The sequence below is a fragment of the Hibiscus syriacus genome, unplaced genomic scaffold (assembly GCF_006381635.1).
Source record: "Hibiscus syriacus cultivar Baekdansim isolate YM2019G1 unplaced genomic scaffold, ASM638163v2 tig00112159_pilon, whole genome shotgun sequence".
Taxonomy (NCBI): Eukaryota; Viridiplantae; Streptophyta; class Magnoliopsida; order Malvales; family Malvaceae; genus Hibiscus; species Hibiscus syriacus.
This window is the reverse complement of record NW_024063263.1, coordinates 1,191,961-1,212,223: the sequence shown is the minus strand read 5'-3', so window position 1 is coordinate 1,212,223 and position 20,263 is coordinate 1,191,961. Positions and strand designations below refer to the sequence as shown.

Here is a 20,263-nt window from a genome sequence, read left to right as displayed (position 1 = left end):
AATAATCTCAATGATAAAAAGATTATTATACTACTTAAAAGATTCAAGCAACTACAATATCAATAATTAAGAAACTTTTAAATAAATATTATATCGTAATCACTTAAATGTTGAGTCTTCGATTTTTAAAAGTTATAAAATGATCATCTGATTATTCATATATTTTAAACTTGTCTTCTTTTGTAAAAAAAGATTAACAAAAGTTTGAATTGAACGTTAACGTATTTGATTATGATTTGATAAAATATAATCCAAAATCTTAAATCACTATTATATCACAGTCAATGAATTATGTCTAACTCAAATTATCATTAATTTTTTAAATGATAAATTTAAAATACATAAATAGTCAGACATTATTTTATAACTTGTAATCATTATCGAAATTGAATTAAAATGTATTTTATCCTATATTTAAAGAGGCGAATTTCGTTTTTCCTTTTTTGTTTATATTATTTTATCATTTTGTCCCCTGGTTGCCTCTTTGGCAAATTTATGTTTTCTTTTTCCATTTTCCTTTAAAATTCGAAAGGAAAAACCCTTCAAAAATCATCAAATTGCCGTAAAGAACAAACAAACAAATTCTAGAGGAGAAACAGAGAAGATTTTCCAACAGTAAAGAAAGAGAGAAGAAGCCAGGTATTATCATTAATATAATTGGATTTGATTTTTTTCAAAGTCTCTCTATTTTAATCCTTTTTGTTTCGGTTTCGAATCTGTAAAGTTGTGTTGTTTACGTGTGCTTATCTGTCTCCATTGTTTTCTTCAACTATTATTATTATCCCCTTGCTTTCCTCATTATTTTTTCAAATTTAAAGTTGAAGAATTTTCGTTTATCTTTTGAGTTTTTGATTTGTTTTGTGAATTCTCATCGACCCTTTTTGGACTTCGGCCTTAATTTTTCTGGGTTTTCGTTTAATTTTTGATTCGTTTTTGTTTCCATCTTTAATTTCTCTGATGGAAGATGGTTATCTACGACAAGGCTTGGTGGTAAGGCTTAATGGTTCTGTTAGTCTCCTTAAGCTTTTTTTTTTGGTGAATTCGAATGTTGAAGATGTTAACTTGATCGAAAATTCTTTTCATAACATTTGATTAATTAGTTTTAATTAATTCAATTGCATGAGCATTGCCTTTTGATCAGTTGCATGGAATTATTGATTTTCAGCTTGTTCTTCATATATGTTTGTTTCGATTATCATACTTTAATTTGATTTTACTCTATGTTTATTGGATTATTGATGCGTTCTAAAACTTTATGCAGGCACAGACACCTCCTCCTGGCTACTTTGTTCGACTAGAAAATTCGGATGATTTATATTTGAGGAGACGATCGAGGATGCGTAGATGGCTTTGCTGTTCGTGTCTTGTCGAGGAGAGTTATCAACCGCGTGAAAGTGAGCACTTGAAGAGCTCTGATCATGATACAGATGGTATGGTTTGATGCTAACTTGATTTGGTAGTTATTACTTGCCGTTATGAATCTTTTCGCGGTGGGAAATGCACGGTTGTGTTTGTTCGATTGTATGCCTTATTAAATTCTACTTTTTCGAACACCTTATACGAAACTAACTGAAACCACTGAATAGAAATGCAACCTGGACAAGGCATGAGAGCAAAATAACAACTTCCGAGATACCTCATTTATTATTTGAATTTGGAAAATAGTAATCTTTGTGTCTGTTCGGAGAGGGAGGGATATGTGTTTTACTTGCTAAGAATAAGATAAAAAAAATATTTTTAGTTGTCTTTCCATTTTGGTTAAAGTTTTAGTGTACTCAAAAGGAAAAGATCTTTGCATAAATTTTAAGAAAAAGGGCATATGCTGTTCAATATTCTAATATTGTTATATGCTGTACGGTGTATATATGTGTGTGTGTGTGTGTGTTTGCATGCTTCTGTTCTTTCAATGATTTGTTGTTGCTGATGTTTTGTGCTTTCAGGGAATCAAAAGAACTCAAAGGCAGCTGCTCCTGCCAAGCACGAAGTGCAAAAATCAGTACCGCCTATTGAAGTGCCTGCATTATCACTTGAAGAATTGAAAGAAAAGACTGATAATTTTGGATCAAAGGCTTTGATTGGAGAAGGTTCATACGGAAGAGTTTATTATGCAAACTTGGACAATGGAAAAGCTGTGGCTGTGAAAAAGCTTGATGTTTCCTCCGAGGCTGAGTCGGATGCTGAGTTTCTGACCCAGGTGTGTTGGCAATTCAACAGAATGGTCTTTTCTGATTATTTTTCTTGTTCTGATTGATAATGCAATTTTATGTTGTTTAAGCATCTTGTGTTCCCCCTTTCTCTTAGGTTTCAAGGGTTTCAAAATTGAAGCATGACAATTTTGTCGAGTTGCTAGGTTACTGTATTGAAGGAAACAACCGCGTGCTTGCATACGAGTTTGCGACAATGGGATCACTACATGACGTATTGCATGGTTTGTGAAGTCATTTTTTTATGATAGAGATTTGTCGGACGAGATCTTGTTATACAAAATAGACACTATTAGTTTGACTTCTTTCATTCTGGTGATTCTAGGAAGGAAGGGGGTTCAAGGTGCACAACCAGGTCCTGTGCTTGACTGGATGCAAAGGGTAAGAATCGCAGTTGATGCAGCAAGGGGCTTGGAATACTTGCATGAGACGGTTCAGCCCTCTATACACCGAGATATCAGATCTAGCAATATCCTTCTGTTCGATGATTTCCAAGCAAAGATTGCAGATTTTAACCTCTCAAACCAGTCTCCCGACATGGCTGCTCGGCTACATTCCACTCGAGTTTTGGGGACCTTTGGCTATCATGCTCCAGAGTATGCTGTCTAAGCTCCTTTTATGTTATGTTTAATTACGTTCTCGGATAACATCTAGAAAATTATGCATAATTACGTATTGATACAACATTTCCCCCCTAATGACGCCACTTTTTAGACTCCTATATTATTTTCTGCCTCTTTCACGATAGATCCAATGGGCTATATGCGGAGTCCACTATCTGTGTTGTTAGAACTACAGGAATGAATTTATGAATTGTGTGTAGTTTTCTTTTTTATGAATACACCACTATCCCGGAGGTGCTGCGGATATAATCTATGATGTAACAAATTATGATTCCGTTTTTTCCAGGTATGCAATGACTGGACAGTTGACGCAGAAGAGTGATGTGTATAGTTTCGGGGTTGTCCTTCTAGAGCTTTTGACTGGAAGGAAACCTGTCGACCACACAATGCCGCGTGGACAGCAAAGCCTCGTTACCTGGGTGAGTTAATGCTTTCTCTTCTTTCTGTCAATCTGTTCCCTTTTCTTTATCTGGTGTTATGGTGCGTTTTTGTTTTGTTTATATAGTGTTCGACCTTTCGGATGTACTTTTAATGGGACTAACTCTTCAACATTTCTTTTTCCTCGAATTAGGCTACTCCAAGACTGAGTGAAGACAAAGTTAAACAATGTGTAGATCCAAAACTGAAGGGAGAGTATCCTCCTAAAGGAATTGCTAAGGTACTTCTATTGTCCCGTGTCTCCTTAATCTGTTCGAACACCAAAGACATGTAACAGCCGCACCAAACTAGCAATTGACGGTTTTCGTTATGTTTTGTTGATGCAGTTAGCAGCTGTGGCAGCATTGTGCGTGCAATACGAAGTTGAGTTCCGTCCAAACATGAGCATTGTGGTCAAGGCTCTCCAACCACTGTTGAAGGTCCCCGCTCCAGCGCCAGAACTCAAGTCTTAAAATCAGATGAGCCTCGCTCCCTCACCTTTCTTCGAAATTTCCCTAGCCTATGCACAGTTTGGCTTCATCCATTTGAAGATTTCATCGGATCGCTAAAATATTAATCGTATTTCTTTCCTTCCAAACTTTTCAAATATAACATGAACGTTTAGGATCGAGTCCAACCGTGTACCATCGCCAATATGATCTGCCCGTCACCGGTTTTCAGACCTCAAGTTCCAAACTTCCTTTTCGAGTTTTAGTCATCGAAAGAATTGACCAAGGGGTTTAGGTTGTGTGGTGAATATAAATGTTAAATGATTTATATGTTTGCTTGGGATTTTCACTTATTTTGTGCTAAAATGACGAGTTTCTTATTTCTCTAAGGTATGCTTTGATTTGTTATGTTTAAAGTTAATGTACTTTTATATGTAAATCTTCATTGAAAAAGGAAAAAAAATGGTTTTGTGAGTTCCCATAATTATACAATTTTAATGTGAAGGTTATATTTTTTTCATGTAAAATGTTTTATGAAAAACATTTTTTTGTTTGTTTCAGTGTTTTTTTTAATTAAAAGCTTAGGTAGGTTAGTTCTCCGAGTTCATGGTCAGGGCATACCAAGATTCAAATGAGATTTATATAGAAATTTACAGATTATCCACTAAGAGTGACGGTGACAGAATTCGAATTTAATTGAAAGTGTGTCTAGAACATTAGTCTAAATCTGAGACGGTAATAGCTATCGGAGCGGCAGAGGAATCACGAGCGAGAAGATCAATGACTTGGAGATGAGGAGAAACATACTGCATGAGATCAAAGTGAGTTGCTGGGGCGAGCTTGGCAAGACGGTTGGGCACAGAATTACTACAACGTTAAATCCGTTGGAAACTTATCTCCCATGCACACATGCATAAACATGCAATTGCTCGAACAATAGGGATGTGGCTCCGAATAGCATTTATTTCGCTCAACATATTCATCGTCTGAGAATTATCCGACTGGAGTCACTGGACCATCATTCTTGTGAAGCTAGAATTTTTGGCAGTAGTAAGTTCAGTATATATCCCTCATAGCTCGATCGGCTTGAAGAACCGAGCTTATCCCAATGTTTTTACTTAAACCAACCATTCGAATCATGGATAGCACCACCAATAGATCCTCCTCCAGTGGACAAGGGCACAGCTCCATCTGAATTCAAACACATCCAGCTTGCAGGAGGTTTGCTCCACAATGTCTGTTGGGTCTCATGGGTCCTACAAGACTTTGGTATGTAGTTGGCATAGTATTTTTCCCAAACGGTACATCGACGAAGGAACACATCACTGGACCGAATAATATCGAAGAAGACAAACTCCTTTCATTGTTTTCAAAGCTGTCAAATGACCGAGATAAACAGGGAAGATCAAGAAAAGTCTCATTATTCAAAGTATTTGCCTGCTTGAGGTTGTTCACAATCCAGGCTCGAAGATCCCATGTAAAGAACTGAGAACTTAAAGTTGGAGGGATAACCCTGTCCCAAACTTGAACAGAGTCACGAAGAACATGGATAACCGTCTCAAGGTATGTGCCACAAGAAGGGCAAGCTAGGTTGTCTGTTAGCATGTGCTTATTTCGTTCACAATTCGTCATTATTTTCTCCTTGAGAGCAAGCCAGAAGAATAACTGATTCTTTGAGGGGCTTGAATTCTCCACATGAATTTTCAAGTGTTATCAACCATATCCCAGTCGTTTTCAAGTTGATTGGTGTAAGTTAATTTGACCTGAAACTGGAGATCCTTGCTCCAACGTCATACAATTTGGTCTGGGATGTCGTTCGGGTTCAGAGGTTTGATATTCAAGATATGATCAATCACAGTTGGGTTCACTGTAAAGGTAAGACCAGCAACATCCCAATGACCATTTGCATCCCAAAAAAGGGTCCGATGAAGGTCCTAGTCAAGAGAAGGGTCCTGAATAGCATGATCCCTTAGAGGACCTAAAGTCGGGATCCATTTATCATCCCAAAATCTGATGATAGAACCATTACCAATCGTCCAAGCAAGGTTGGTTTTTAAACCATTCCAGAATTTAGCAATACCGTGCCATAAATAAGAACAGCACTGACGGTTGATGGAATCTGGACAAGCATCAAAACTTTATATTTTTGCTTTAGTAAACGCACCAAGTAAGCATCATAATCGGTGAGTAAAGAGTAGCCTAGCTTCACGAGGAAGACTCTGTTCTGCTCGAAGGGGAGAATGATACCGAATGATACCGAGTCCTCCTCCTTTGATCGGTTGACAAACTATGTTCCAACGAACCAAAGAGACCTTGCTATTTGTCTGGGTGGTGCCCCAAATAAAGCATCTTATTTACGTGTCAGGGTAGCTTTTCTTCGGAAAGCCCAGGGTTTGCATGGAATACACCGGTATGATCGATAAAACAGATTTGTAGAGAGTGAGACGACCTGCCATTGAGAGAGTCTTGCTAGCCCAACCAGAAAGATTGCCACAGATTTTATCAGTGATAAAAGTAAAGTCTTGCTCTACCAGTGAGCATTGAGATTCCAAGATACTTCCCGATAGCATCAACCTCCTGAAAACCCAAAGTCGAGCTGATGGTGTTTCTTGTGTGTAAATCAGTGTTCGGGGAGATGATTGGATTTATGTTGTGACGAAAGTGATACAATGCAAGATGATGCGACTAAAATTGTTTGGAAAACCAGCTTCAGTGATCCAGTTCTGAATGAAATCTCACCCGATACTATCAGACGTTTTTTCAAGCTCAACTTTTATTGTAACCTTGTTTACCCTTCAGGCTACGCATAGGGTGGACGATTTACTTATTGATGTTTATTAGTCTTGAGTTTTTAATCATTTGATAATAAACGTTTATACATTTCTGTAGACGTCGTGTTCGAGACTGAAACCTCAATAAATAATAATATGATCACTTAATTCGTGCAGTTTGATTAGATAACTAATAACAACGGATGACATGAAAATGTATTAAACTTTAGTGATTTTACTTTACTAGAAAAATAAGTGATTTTAATGTTAGTTTTAAAATTTTATTAATTATAATAAAAATATTTTAAAGGTTTAATGATCATAATAAAAGCGTTCTAAACATTTGGCAACTTATTAGTGTAATTTACCCTTTCTTTGAATATCTACATTAGGATGATAGACGGATAAGGGGCCTCATCCTCATACCCATCTAATAGTTTTGTATTTACTATATATTCACTACATGCGACGGATAAAATATTTATATTCACACCCGCACATGTGATTACATTCTCAAATCCACCCCACACTCACTACTAGGGGTGTAAACGAGCCGAGTCGAGCTCGAGTATTGCTGAGCTCGACTCGACTCGAAAATTCGCGAGCTTAAAATTTTTAAGCTCGACTCGAACTCGAAATCTTGAACTGAAGCTCGTGAGCAGCTCGAAAAGGCTCGAAATAAAAAAAAATCTTAAACTTATCTAGATTGAATCCTCAAACTCGAACCTGAACCTTAAATACATGAAAGTCTTACTGTATTTTAAAAAAAATCAACACATGAATGTTAATATTATTAATATTTAAAAAATCTTAATATATTATATTTTCAAGCTGCTCACGAGCTTTTCGAGTCGAGTATCAAGTAGCTCGTTTTAGCTCGTTAAGAATTCGAGTCGAGTCCATTCGATCCGAGTATTTATAGAGCTTTGACCGAGTCAATCTCAAGTAGCTCGCGATTTGTCTCGTCTCATTTACTGCCCTACTCACTACTCAATTGAATACCTACCTCCCATCTTGTACTCGTCTATATCCACTCATATCCACCTGACGGCAACTTCAATTCTAAAGATTGAAAATTTAAGATAAGAGAAGCGACATTATTCAATTGTAAAATTGTTTATATCCTAACATTTAGTTAAATTATAAGTCATGTCCTATAAAATCTTAATATTTACACAATAGTCTATGAAATTATACATAAATTCATAAATGGTCCAAATTTTATATGGTGGATAGTTAGTGGGTGGACAGATTCGAGGTGGGCATATGTGTTACATGTGAAGTCTCAAACACATCACCTACCACTATCCATAACGAGTATAACTTTTTACATCTACATCCGTCCATTACCCATTAAACTTATACCCATCTTCGACCCAACTCGAATAGATGCAGTGTGAAATCCATAAAATTGTACCCGTATGACATCCCTAATTTAAATATTTTTATAATTGAATTAAGGGTAAATAACATATTTAGTTCCTAAACTATCAATTTTGGTCTATTTAGTACCTAAAATTTCTTTTTTTTAAAATCATACCAAAAGTTTAGTTTTTATTTCATTTTAGTACCCCGTTCAAAATTTAACGTTAAGTTTTAAAAAAATTGAAAGTTTAGGTATTAAAATAGATTAAAACTAATAGTTTAGGTACTAAATGCATTAAGTTTTTAACGACATGTACTAAAATAAAATGAAAACTAAACATGGGCTATGATTTTGAAAAACTTTAAAGGAAAGGTTCTAAAATAGATTAAAACTGATAGTTTATGTATTAAATTCATAGTTTAGCCTTGAATTAAATGAAATGTATTTATAGCGCCAAATTCCCGTGTTTAGGGGAATTCAATGGCGAGCGAGAATGCGTTTTATTGATTCGGACGGTGGGGAGAGAAAGCGAGAGCCGCATGCTTCGGATTGGATTTTCGCACCCCAAAAACCATGCCTCGCCACGCCACTTTCTCTCATTTCATTTCTTACCCCAAATTCTTCTTCTTCTTTTGTTTCTCTTTGGTTTCATTTTCCTCTCGCACCATCCATACAAGGCCTTGCAGTATTAGGTTCTGGGATGGTGTCGGAGGATAACTTGAACTCGGTTTCCATGGAAGACGATTTTGACGGCGGTGATTACAGCGGCGGTTACGACGACGACGAAGACTACGATGATTACGGTGGCTACGGCGATGACGACGACGATGAGGGTCAAGGTTTGCTTGAAGAAGACGACGCCGATGATTCAGGCGCCGTTGCTTCTCGGCGTCCCAAGGTAATCTCTGTCTTTCAGTTCCGCGATAGAAGAGAATGCTTTCTTTTTGATAATTAAGCTTGTCCATATTCTAGCTCGAGCTCGAGCTAAAATTAAATATCTTGTGCATATAAAACCACCAATTACTTTAGAAGAAATCAAATCAACGTTTGAGACACTTAAATAATTATATATATTTCTAAAAAAATAAAGTTATCAAACCTGCAGCACCTTTATAGATAGCTAGACCTTTTTTTTTTGAAAAAACAATGCTTGGATGATATTTAATTATATTAAGCTTCTTTTTAGCATGCAACTTAATCATTACACTGAACATGGGGGACGCCATCTTCAAGAAAACCGTGATCCTCATCGCCATCGAGATCAATATATAAAACTCAAAGAGATAAAGATGCATTGTAGCTTGAAATATAAGACTCAAAAGAAATTGGTCACCTAAATGGAATCGTCAAAGTTATTGTGATTGGAGCTTCGTGAGTGGTGGCTTTCGGGAAGCAATCAAAGTATAGGGAAAAAATTGGTTACCTGAATGAAAGGTTATGTTGGCTGGAGTGATGAGCAGCTGGGGAAAGAGGGTTTGAAATTAAGTCAGGGTAAATAATATATGGTGAGGGTAATTGTGTCCCCTAAAAATAGAAAAATACTTAAAATATATATTAATTAGAAAGCTTGATTAGGCTCGTGAGCTGCTCAAGCTGAGTATTATGATGCTTGGACTCAGCTTGATCGATAGCTCAAGCTGCTAAATCTCGACTTGATAATTATCTAATCAAATTCTAGTTTCTTTCGAGTCGAACTCAAATAGCTTGTGAATACTAGTGTTTCATTTTTGAATGATTTGGTTATTAAAGAGGCAGTGATTGTCTTGAGGGGTTTCCACTTGCCATTACTGGTGTTCCTGATTTTTATTTAATTTCATTGAATTTGAACTTAAATAGTTTATTAAGTCGGTTCTTTATTACATTTTGATTTCTTCATGATGAATCCAAGAAACAATTGGATGAAACAGTTACTCCATGTCATAGGGTCGAGGTCTAAAACTTTTGGGTTTATGTTAATGATGAATAGAACCTGAAAGTGGGTTTTTGTTTCTTGCTCTCTGTATTCTTATGGTAATAGTGGAATTGCTAGCTTCAAATATTCGAAGCTTGGAAGATCAAAAACATTAGGCATTGAATTTTATACAAGTGTTTCCTGCATTATTACCGTTATTAACACGCTTTTGTTTCCTATTTCAGCAAGGTTACACTGTTTTGAAAGAAGCAGATATAAAACAATGACAAGAAGATGATATTTCTAAAGTTTCAACTGTTCTTTCATTACCGAAAGTTAAGGCAACCATTTTGCTCCATCGCTATAATTGGTAATATTGAGGTTTCAATATCAAGTGTGTGCATTTCTTCGATTTAAGCCTTAGTTTACATACACCATTTTAAGCCATCCTTTTTTTTATTTAACATAGCAAGTAAGCTATTTGGTTTTGGTGAAAAGATAGCTGTGGCTGCTTTACCGTGATACAATTTTCATGCGTTAGGCTGTTCACTTGTTCATATAGATTTTTTAGTTTGTTTCCAACATACGGTTGGTTATGTAGGAATGTTAATCAAGTGCACGAAGAATGGTTTGCCAATGAAGAAAGAGTGCGGAAATCTGTTGGATTGTTGGAGAGACCAGCCATAGATGTGTCAGATGCTAGCAAAGTAAGTTCTATAGATTTGTGAGTTTGCTTATGCTTTTGGAAATATGTTCTTTCTTATTGTTCATCCTTGCAAAGTCTGTGCCTCTGACACATATTATTGCTTCCCAACCAGTTTATTGCAAAGTCTGTGCCTCTGACACATATTATTGCTTCCCAACCAGTTTACTTGTGGGATTTGTTTTGAATTGCTTCCGTGTGACAATTTTGCTTCAGCTTGTTGTGGTCATCCTTTTTGCCGGGATTGCTGGCAAGGTATCTCTCTTATGCTTTGTTTGATAGGCTAATTTTATATCTAGTCTAAGTGTGGTTGTATACAAGTGCTTTCCCTTTCTTTAAATCTGGAAAATCAGAAATTTTATTGTTTTTGAAGGGGGAAAGCTTGATCAGTCTGAATTATTTTTCTTAACAAGAGTTAGGCTGGCCTCTTGGTTTCTAGAAAAGAATAAGGATGTTTCTATTACTAAGGACTCTTTAATTTCTGATCCTTCTATAGGGGATTCCTATTCGTCCTACAATTTCTTGAAGTCTTCTATAATCCCTTGGTTACCTCCCCCTATGGGTTTCGTCAAGGTAAATGTGGATGCAACCACTAGCAATGATTGGAAGAAATCAGGTCTTGGAGGTCTTATGAGGGATCAATCTGGTGCAATCCTAGGTTCTTTTCATGTCCAATTGTATATGGTTTTATTGTTAGAGATATTGTTGATAGTCTTAGAACTTTCGGGGGGGTTGTTAGATGGGTTGCAAGGACAGCGAATATGGATGTTGATGCTTTAGCAAAGGCCGGTATAGGTTGATTTTTATGTTGTTGGCTTCTTTAGTTTGGTTTTCTGGCTCCTGTATTGTTGTAAGGGTTTTTTGGAATAGTTGTTCCAAGGTTGTAATTCTATTTTCTATAATGAAATTATAAGGCACTCTTTTCCTCCTTCCGATGATTAAGAAGCTTCTATACAAGCTCCATTAATCAAGAAGGAGGTTTTTAATGAGGCCTTCAAATCTTATCAAAAAAAAAAAAGTTTCCAATGAATATTGCCTTATCACCATACTACTATTAGCTTTTGGTTATTAAGGTTTCAATTTTCTTATATTAGGTTGCTAATATATACTAAATCCAGTGTTCTTTGTTGTTGTAAGTACTTCACTCTTGTAAACTCTAATGCATTTTGATACAAAACCTTTGCTTATACTTTTTATGCTATATTTTGTTAATATGGTAGGCTACCTTTGCACAAGAATTAATGACGGTCCTGGATGTTTATTGCTGAGATGTCCCGAGCCATCATGTAAAGCTTCTGTTGGCCCAGATATGATTGATAAATTGGCAACTTGCGAAGAAAAGGAAAAGTATTCTCAGTTTCTACTCAGATCTTATATTGAAGATAACAGGGAGGTATGTCTTGTATTAGAACCTTGAGATATACCAATAGGTTACAAAGGATTATTAATCATCAAATAATTTGGACTTTTTTGCTTGCTACTGGACTTTTGAAAGTCGGGTTAGACTTTTTGCAGTGCATGTTTACTTGCATGTGTTCCCTTTTGTGTAGTACTTGTTGTGCAATGCATAAGTGAGCATGAGTTGCCGGCTATCTTAGTTTAATGGGTTATCACTTTTTTGATTAAAGTGGTTATATTTTTCGACCTTGTCACTTCTAGACCAAGTGGTGCCCTGCTCCAGGGTGTGAAAATGCTGTCTATTTTGCTGTCGGCTGTGGTGATTTTGATGTCACCTGTTTGTGCTCATATAGATTTTGTTGGAATGTAAGTTTATTCTCTTCTCTCTTTTTCTTTTCTGTATTTTATTATATTATATTTCATGGGCAACACTCTCTTCCGGATGTCTTTATGTTAAAGCAAATCTTGGTTGCAGTGTACTGTAGAAGCTCATCGTCCTGTTGATTGTGATACTGTGACAAAATGAATGTTGAAGAATAGCGTGGATGGGGAAAACATGAACTGGTATGGTACATTGCACTTTCTAGAAGAAACATTCTAATTAAGATTCCTGTATTTCTATCATATAATTTGAATTTACGAAGAAATGCTAGGTCTGTTTTTCTCCAGAGCTGATATGCTAAATATATTGTTTTAAGGTATCTTTAAGTTTTTAAAGTGAAACTAAGTTTTTAGTCTTAAACTAATCTGAAGTAATATATATATATATATATTGGGAAACTTGTGCTACTTCTTTTATTTTGTTCCACATATTATAACCTTCACTCATTTACATAGTCTGTTTGCTCGGATAATATTTGGACAATCTTGCTATCATGTTTACCACTGTTGTTGTATGCTATGTTCAGGATACTAAATAATTCCAAGATTTGTCCCAAGTGCAAGCGGCCAATTGAAAAGAACCTAGGGTGTATGCACATGACATGCATGCCGCCTTGTGGCTATGAGTTCTGCTGGTAAGCTTCAATTTTTCGTTGGTCCTGATATAAAAGACACTACTTGAAATGAGACCACAAAACGGTAAGTCTTTCTACTTTGAGTTTATAGTGGAACAGGATTTGAGCTGATGGAGTTTAAGGCTTATGGCTATAGTAGGAATAATGACCAGGAATCAATCCGCTTTCGATTCAGTCATAAATCTCGAAAAAAGTTGAGATTGAGGGGAAAGATTTCTGGAAATTCTAGGTAGTGTGGTGTGAATGAATGTTAAAGAAAGAATATTGCAACTATAAGGGAAAGGTAAGAAGTGAAAGAGAAAGAGAAGAATACAAAAGGATTTTTGGATATCTACTATACATACATGTATCCGACACTCGCACCAAAGTTTGAGTAACTAAGTCTAAATTTGCTAGGAGGACTATGATTGTAATAGGAAACTAGCTAGTTAACAAAGTAACTGGACAAACACTTGGAGAAAATTAGACTAAACTCCTCAAATAATTTGAAATCCTCCAATTAACTTAATCCAATCAACCATCATATTCCTAGGATCCATTATTTGCTGAAATTTGAAAAATAATAAAAAATCATGATAGATGATCTGAGATTCCTAAATGCAAGTTACATAAAAATTGAGATCAAATTGAAGTCTTCAGCTTCTCATTATATAACAGTTGTACACTTTATGTGATTTTAATTATATGTTATATATAACAGTTGTACCCTTTATGCGATGTTAATTATATGTTATGCAAATGCAGGTTATGCCTTGGTCCATGGTCACAACATGGTTCGAACACTGGTGGTTTCAATTCTTGTTACGGATATGAAGCTGCTAAGAAGAAGGGAGTATGTATACTGAATGTTTTTTTTCGGGTCATTGTGTCTTTAACATCTGCTTTCGTAGTGATCGAACTTTTGACTCATGATTCATATTCTTGCTGGCAGTTTGTGGATACAAAATTTAGGCGAGATATGGCAAAGAACTCCTTGGATAGATACACTCATTATTACGAACGATGGGCAATCAATCAATCAGTATGCAGATTCTCCCTGATTTATCATGGCATAGTTCATCAATAGAATTTTCTTAAATTGACTTCTATGTAGTGGCTTTTATGTGCTTCATGATTAGTGCTTTCGACTAAAGGTTTCGACTTTTCCTCTCAAACATGAACCTTCCCATTCCCGAGTTTTTTGCTTGAGACTTTTACTCGTTGATGTGCCGCCAACTGCTTACTTAATCTTTCTGAGGATCATATCATCTACTTTGAGGATGAAGTTATAGTAGAACGGAAAAATGCTGAGATGGGGTGTTGGAAGAAAAGATTGGCTCTATAGGGTGTCAAGGGAATTATTTTCCGAGATAGGGTGTTTGTTACAGTATTGGTAGGAATATGCACAGATTACCTGGCATCTTTGGAAGACACGGCACGGTGCATTCTGCTTTGCTACTCTGCTAGACTTGGCATTTCAATTGCATGTAGTCTGGGAAAGACGCCGTATCTTCCAAGCATCTTCCCAAAGATGCAAAGTAGTCCGTGTGTCTTCCCACCAACATTGTGGCAAACACCCTATCTCAGAAAATAATTTCCCCGACTCCCTATACGAGCCAATTTCTTTTTCCACCACATCATCCTATCAACTTTGCCTGTTTCGTGAATGTTATGTGAGATGTTTTATGTTTCTGTGATTGGTTGTGTTAGCTATTGTCTTTTGTTTCCTTTTATGGACTGCATTGATAAAATGTTGACTTCTTTCGATACAAAATTTGGATAACCTGGAAGTTCCTATTTGCAGTCAAGATAAAAGGCTCTTGAAGATTTAAATAGGATGGAAAGTGAGCTCGTAAGTTCTTACCTCTTTTTTAAAATTTTGAGATGTGGATCTTCGTATTCTTTTTTATCAGTAGCATTATTCTAAGTTAGTTCGACTTTTCATTTGCCTAAAATATGTATGTTCAGCATCCGTATTTAAGGATGCAACGAGCCGTGTTGAGTTCGAGTATTTTTGAACTCGACTTGATTCGAAAAGTTTAAAATTGAGTTCGACTTGACTCGAAAACTCGCGAATTTAACATTGTCAAACTCAATTTGAACTCGAAATCATAAATTGAATCTCGACTCGAGCTTCCAAAACTTAAACTCGAAGCATTCTCAAACTTAACTCGATTGAAGCTCAAACATGTTATTGTTCAAGCTCGAACTCGATTATGAACTTGAACTTTAAGTACATGAAAACCTTATATTGTATTTTAAAAAAACAACATATAAATGTTAATATTATTAATAATTTAACTTAAAAAAATTAATTTATTATATTTTGAGTTGGGCATCAAGTAACTCGTTTCAACTTGTTAATAACTCAAATTGAATCTATTCAATTTGAATGTTAACCGAGCTTTGGCCAAGTCGAACTCAAGTAGTTTGCGATTTGTCTAGTTTTAAGTCCTATATGCATAATTGGATACGAGTATGGAGGTACTATCCTCATGGTTACATTAGGTCTATATCGGATGTATACCTTGCTTTCTTCTTCAATCTCCTACTGTTTTTCAATTTCTGAGAAAATTTCTTTTTTTCCCCGGATGGAGAAGCTTTGTAATGTGCAATGCACAACTAAAGGTCAGCTTAAGTTTATAACAGATGCATGGCTTCAGGTAAAATCATAATCACACGACCGTCATTTATTCATCGTTTTCTTGTCGGAAAAGAAAGAGTTGATTCATTTGTTTTCTTTTTTCCTGATCCGTTAAATATTGAAGATAGTTGAATGTAGGCGAGTTCTCAAATGTACTTACGCATACGGCTATTATCTTCCCCAGCATGAGCAAACCAAGATACAGTTTTTCGAATACTTGCAAGGTATACACACATATTCTCCAAAAAAAAAAATATGTACTAGGAGGAAGGATCTACATGAAAATTTATTTTCCTAAAGGGATCGATCTGTTTTTCTTAGGGGAGGTCGAGGCCGGTTTAGAAAGGCTTCATCGGTGCGCTAAGATAGAATTACATAAGTTCGTTGTCGCGGATGGTCCATCAAGCGACTTCAATGACTTCCGTACAAAGTTAACCGTGTAAAGTCAACAAAGGGGGCTTAAAGGGGGGCTTGTTTTGTTTTTCAGCAAAGGAGAGCTGAAGTTTTTAACAAAGGGGGCACCGAATTCGGTGCCCCAATTCTGAATTAAAATAGAAATAAGTTTAATTACAATATTAGTCCTTAAGCTTTAGTTATAAATACCCTAGCCCATTTAGCTTCAAAATCATCCCAAAATCTTCCAATTCTCTCTCAAGTGTGTTTTGTAAAAACTTGTAATTTTTTCTCTTTAGTAAAAGATCTGCAGTAGTCCAAAGACGTAAGTATAATTGGCTGAACTCCGTTATCAATTTTTCGGGTATTATTTTTCCGCTTTTATTTTGTATTCTCACTAATCTGGCTATAGGGAAATTACTTGTTACTCGTTTATTTCCCAACAACTGGTAATCAGAGCTTTTGGTTGTAAATTTTGTCAATTTTTTGCGAGGTTACTATTCATTACTGTTCACGTGAATAGTAAATTTCGGGAATAGTGAAATTTTGTCGGTGAAACGAATTTGTCGACGGATGTGTTCTAATACACGGTGGTTCGCAAGAATTGTCAGAAACGATCCAAACGAATCCAGATTCGAGTGGGAGCGATGGCTGCAGACGAAGGGAAGGTGAAAATTGAAAAGTTCGATGATGCGGACTTTAGCTTTTGGAAGATGCAGATTGAAGATTTTTTGTACCAGAAAAATCTATATCAACCCCTCTCAGGAAAGGAACCAGAGGGCATTAAGAATGACGACTGGGCTCTTCTCGACAGACAAGCCCTCGGAGTTATCCGACTGACGTTATCCCGCAATGTTGCTTTCAACATAGCAAAGGAAAAGACCACGGCGGGTCTTATGGCGGCTCTCTCCAGTATGTATGAGAAGCCTTCAGCCTCAAACAAAGTTCATTTGATGAGGCGATTATTCAATTTGCGGATGACGGAAGGGGCATCGGTGGCACAACACCTGAATGAACTCAACACAATCACAACCTAGTTGAGTTCAGTGAAAATTGAATTCGATGATGATGTTCGAGCTTTAATTCTCTTATCATCTCTACCAGACAATTGGAATGCTAATGTTACAGCAGTCAGCAGCTCGTCAGGAAACAACAAATTAAAATTTGACGATGTTCGGGATCTAGTATTGAGTGAAGAAATTCGACGAAGAAAATCGGGTGAAGCATCAACCTCCTCAGCCTTGCACACGGAGTCTAGAGGGAGAACTTCAGAAAGAAATTCAAATCGCGGCAGATCAAAATCCAGAAGGGAAAAATCAATAACAGGAAAGAAAGATTTTACCTGTTATAACTGCGGCAAGAAGGGTTACTTTTAAAGAGATTGCCGAGCACTGAAGAAAAATACCGGCGCACAGGATTCTGCCAACGTGACAGAGGAGACAGGTGATGCCATGATTCTAAGCGTCAACAATCCGATTGAATCATGGATCTTGGATTCAGGGGCATCTTTCCACTCCACCCCATGCCAAAAAATCATGGAGAACTATGTCAGTGGTGATTTTGGGAAGGTTCATCTAGCTGATGATGAAACTTTGAAGATCGTCGGAAAAGGAGACATCCGACTAAAGCTGCCAAACCAGACCACTTGGAAGCTGACAAGAGTGAGACATATTCCTGGTCTCAAAAGAAATCTGATTTATATAGGACAGCTTGATGGAGAAGGTTATAGTACAACCTTTTCAGGCTGTGAATGGAAGATTACCAAAGGAGCACTCATCATTGCTCGTGGTAAGAAGACTGATACTCTCTATGTAACTTCAAATTTAGAAAATATCATTACAGCCACAGATGCTGATGGAAAATCAAACCTATGGCACCAAAGGCTTGGTCATATGAGCGAGAAAGGGATGAAGACACTTTTATCAAAAGGGAAGCTGCCGGATCTAAAAAATGTAGATGACGAACTATGCGAGGATTGTATCTTTGGCAAACAAAAGAAAGTCAGCTTTGCAAAGAATGGTAAGACACCCAAGGCTAAAAAGTTAGAGTTGGTTCATACTGATGTATGGGGACCATCTCCAGTTCCATCTCTTGCAGGCTCATTATATTATGTCACCTTCATCGATGATTCTACAAGGAAGGTGTGGGTTTATTTTCTGAAGAAGAAATTAGAAGTCTTGGATACCTTCAGAAAATGGAAGGTCATGGTGGAAAATGAGACTGGTTTGAAAATCAAGCGGTTGAGGTCTGACAATAGAGGAGAGTACAAAAATAGAAGATTCAGAGATTTCTGCGCAAACAATGAGATCAAGATGGAGACAACAATTCCCATGACATCGCAGCATAATGGCATAGCAGAGCGCATGAACAGAACTCTGAATGAACGTGCCAGAAGCATGAGGATACATGCTCGATTGCCCAAATTTCTATGGGCTGAAGCTATCAACATTGCATCTTACTTGATCAGCCGTGGGCCCTTAGTTCCTTTGGATGATAGAATTCCATAGGAAGTTTGGAGCAAGAAATAAATAAACCTTTAACACTTAAGAGTGTTTGGTTGTATTTCTTATGTACATATAGACTCTACTGAAAGAAGTAAACTTGATGCTAAGTCCAACAAATGTGCCTTTGTTGGTTATGGCAGTGATGAGTTCGGTTACCGGTTTTGGGACTACGAAAATTGAAAGATCATCAGAAGCAGAGATGTCATTGTAGATGCTCATTTTTGTCCGAGGTCCAATACAAGATTCAAAGTGGATTGCAGGACTAAAATAAGTATAACAGTTTGTAACTCCCAGTGAATAACCAAGTCAGATTTTTTTTGGAGCCACGTAAGAAGCAATGAGGCAAACAGTTATGGAAAAAGAGAGTAAAAACTGAAGAAAACAGTTTGTAAGTGGGGGGCACGACATAAAGAGCAGTTTTTGGGAAGAGTTAAAGAAAAAGGGGGGGGTCAGTTTTTTAATGGGGGAACCATCAGAAATCACGGAGAGGACACAACAAGGGGGGATTGGAGCCGAGAGAGACAATTTTTTTTAAGAGAAAGACACGAAAGATTGTCTGGATTTTTGGTTGTTTTATGTTACAAACAGAACAACAAATAAAAACAGTGAGTGTAAACAACATTCTTTTCTCTTGTATTCAAAGATCAAACGGTTATACCAAAATAATTTGAAAATCAAAGGAAACAGAGGAGTTCCCTCATTTCGTCGAACCAAGACAACACACGGAATCAACAAGGGTATTTATTTTATTTTCATTTTCCATTGCTTTCATAATGTTCTTGTGTGTGTATATGTTTCGAATCGAACCCAAATCAAAAGCGTAAAGGAATAGCAGTATGTTTACCTTAGAAATTGGGGCCATTTCCAGTGCCATGGTTACATCCTTAGGGTAGAAGCTTGTTAAATTAGCATCTTTGAGGCGATTTAGGAGATTTCGTTTGAAAGAATGATCTAAAAAAATATGTATTATGAAAATGTTAGAAACAAAATTTGTTCATTGAAATGAAAGCTATAATGAAATTTTTACCTTACTTCTTTGTCGATATACATCCTTCCGTTGTTGGGGCTTTGAGCGATAGAGGGTTGTGATGGCCGTTTTGCTTCGGTTAGGGTTTCGTTTAGGATGTCATAGAACGTAGGTGGTCGGTTTAGGATACTATGTCGGTGAGTGGTGGCCAAACGTCGGCCATGGGTTTTTTGTTTTGGAGAGAGTTGCGCAGTGGATGGCAGCCATGGATGTTCTGTTTTAGGTGATATGCAATCGTAGGGAAGAAGAAGGGAGAGAATGGAGAGGGGGCTCGGGTAAGTTTAGTTTTAGCAAATTAGTTTAGTTTTTTTTATTAGTTAAGTTACATAATAAATTTTTTTGGTTAAATTAGGATTTAGTCATTGTAAGTATTTGGGTTAATTAGTTTTTAGCCACCGAGTCCTTAGAGTGTCGTTTAATCCCTATAGTTTTTGTGTTTATTTTCATTTTGGTCCCCAAACCGAATGTTTTCCTGTTTCCAATTTTGCATCTTTATTTTATGCGTTTTAATTTTCAGTCCCAAATGTTATGTTATTTAGTTTTTGTTATTTTAGACATTTAACTTCTGAATTGTTGCATGTTCGTTTTAGTCCATAAATCAACATTTGCATGTGTATAGTTTTGTCTCTTTATTTTACCCGCATCTAATTTTAGCCCTAAGTATTCTTGTATTTAATCTTTGCTGTTTTAGACATTAAACTGTTGATTTTCGCATGTTACATTTTAGTCCCTAGGTAGAAGTTTGCATGTATATAATTATGTCTATTTATTTTATGTTCATTTAATTTTCGTCCTAAATATTGATTTGTTCAATTTATGTTGTTTAGATATTAGACTTTAAGGTTTTTGCATGTCACATTTTAGTCATGTGGGTATGT

The 20,263-nt window shown here is 36.4% G+C and overlaps 2 protein-coding genes and 1 pseudogene across 3 annotated transcripts; 2 read left to right on the top strand and 1 right to left on the bottom strand.

Annotated features, from left to right (window-relative positions):
• Positions 1–515: 515 nt before the first annotated feature.
• LOC120175270 (PTI1-like tyrosine-protein kinase 3) lies at positions 516–4,042 on the top strand. Of its 2 annotated transcripts, none has more exons than XM_039181938.1 (8): positions 516–639; positions 1,262–1,430; positions 1,941–2,194; positions 2,302–2,428; positions 2,530–2,800; positions 3,114–3,246; positions 3,399–3,485; positions 3,592–4,042. In XM_039181938.1, exons 2-8 carry the CDS (start codon positions 1,337–1,339, stop codon positions 3,715–3,717), a joined length of 1,092 nt encoding a protein of 363 aa, XP_039037869.1. In that variant the 5' UTR covers positions 516–639; positions 1,262–1,336; the 3' UTR covers positions 3,718–4,042. The 2 variants fall into 2 exon arrangements, with proteins under 2 accessions (XP_039037869.1, XP_039037868.1); XM_039181937.1 differs by lacking the exon at positions 516–639 and adding an exon at positions 884–990.
• Positions 4,043–4,409: 367 nt separating this feature from the next.
• On the bottom strand, positions 4,410–5,325 carry LOC120175188. Its single transcript, XM_039181872.1, has 3 exons — positions 5,131–5,325; positions 4,812–5,050; positions 4,410–4,560 (listed from the first exon to the last, which is right to left on the bottom strand). Exons 1-3 carry the CDS (start codon positions 5,323–5,325, stop codon positions 4,410–4,412), a joined length of 585 nt encoding a protein of 194 aa, XP_039037803.1.
• Positions 5,326–8,403: 3,078 nt separating this feature from the next.
• The window catches only part of LOC120175187, a 48,077-nt pseudogene continuing 36,217 nt past the window's right edge, over positions 8,404–20,263 (top strand).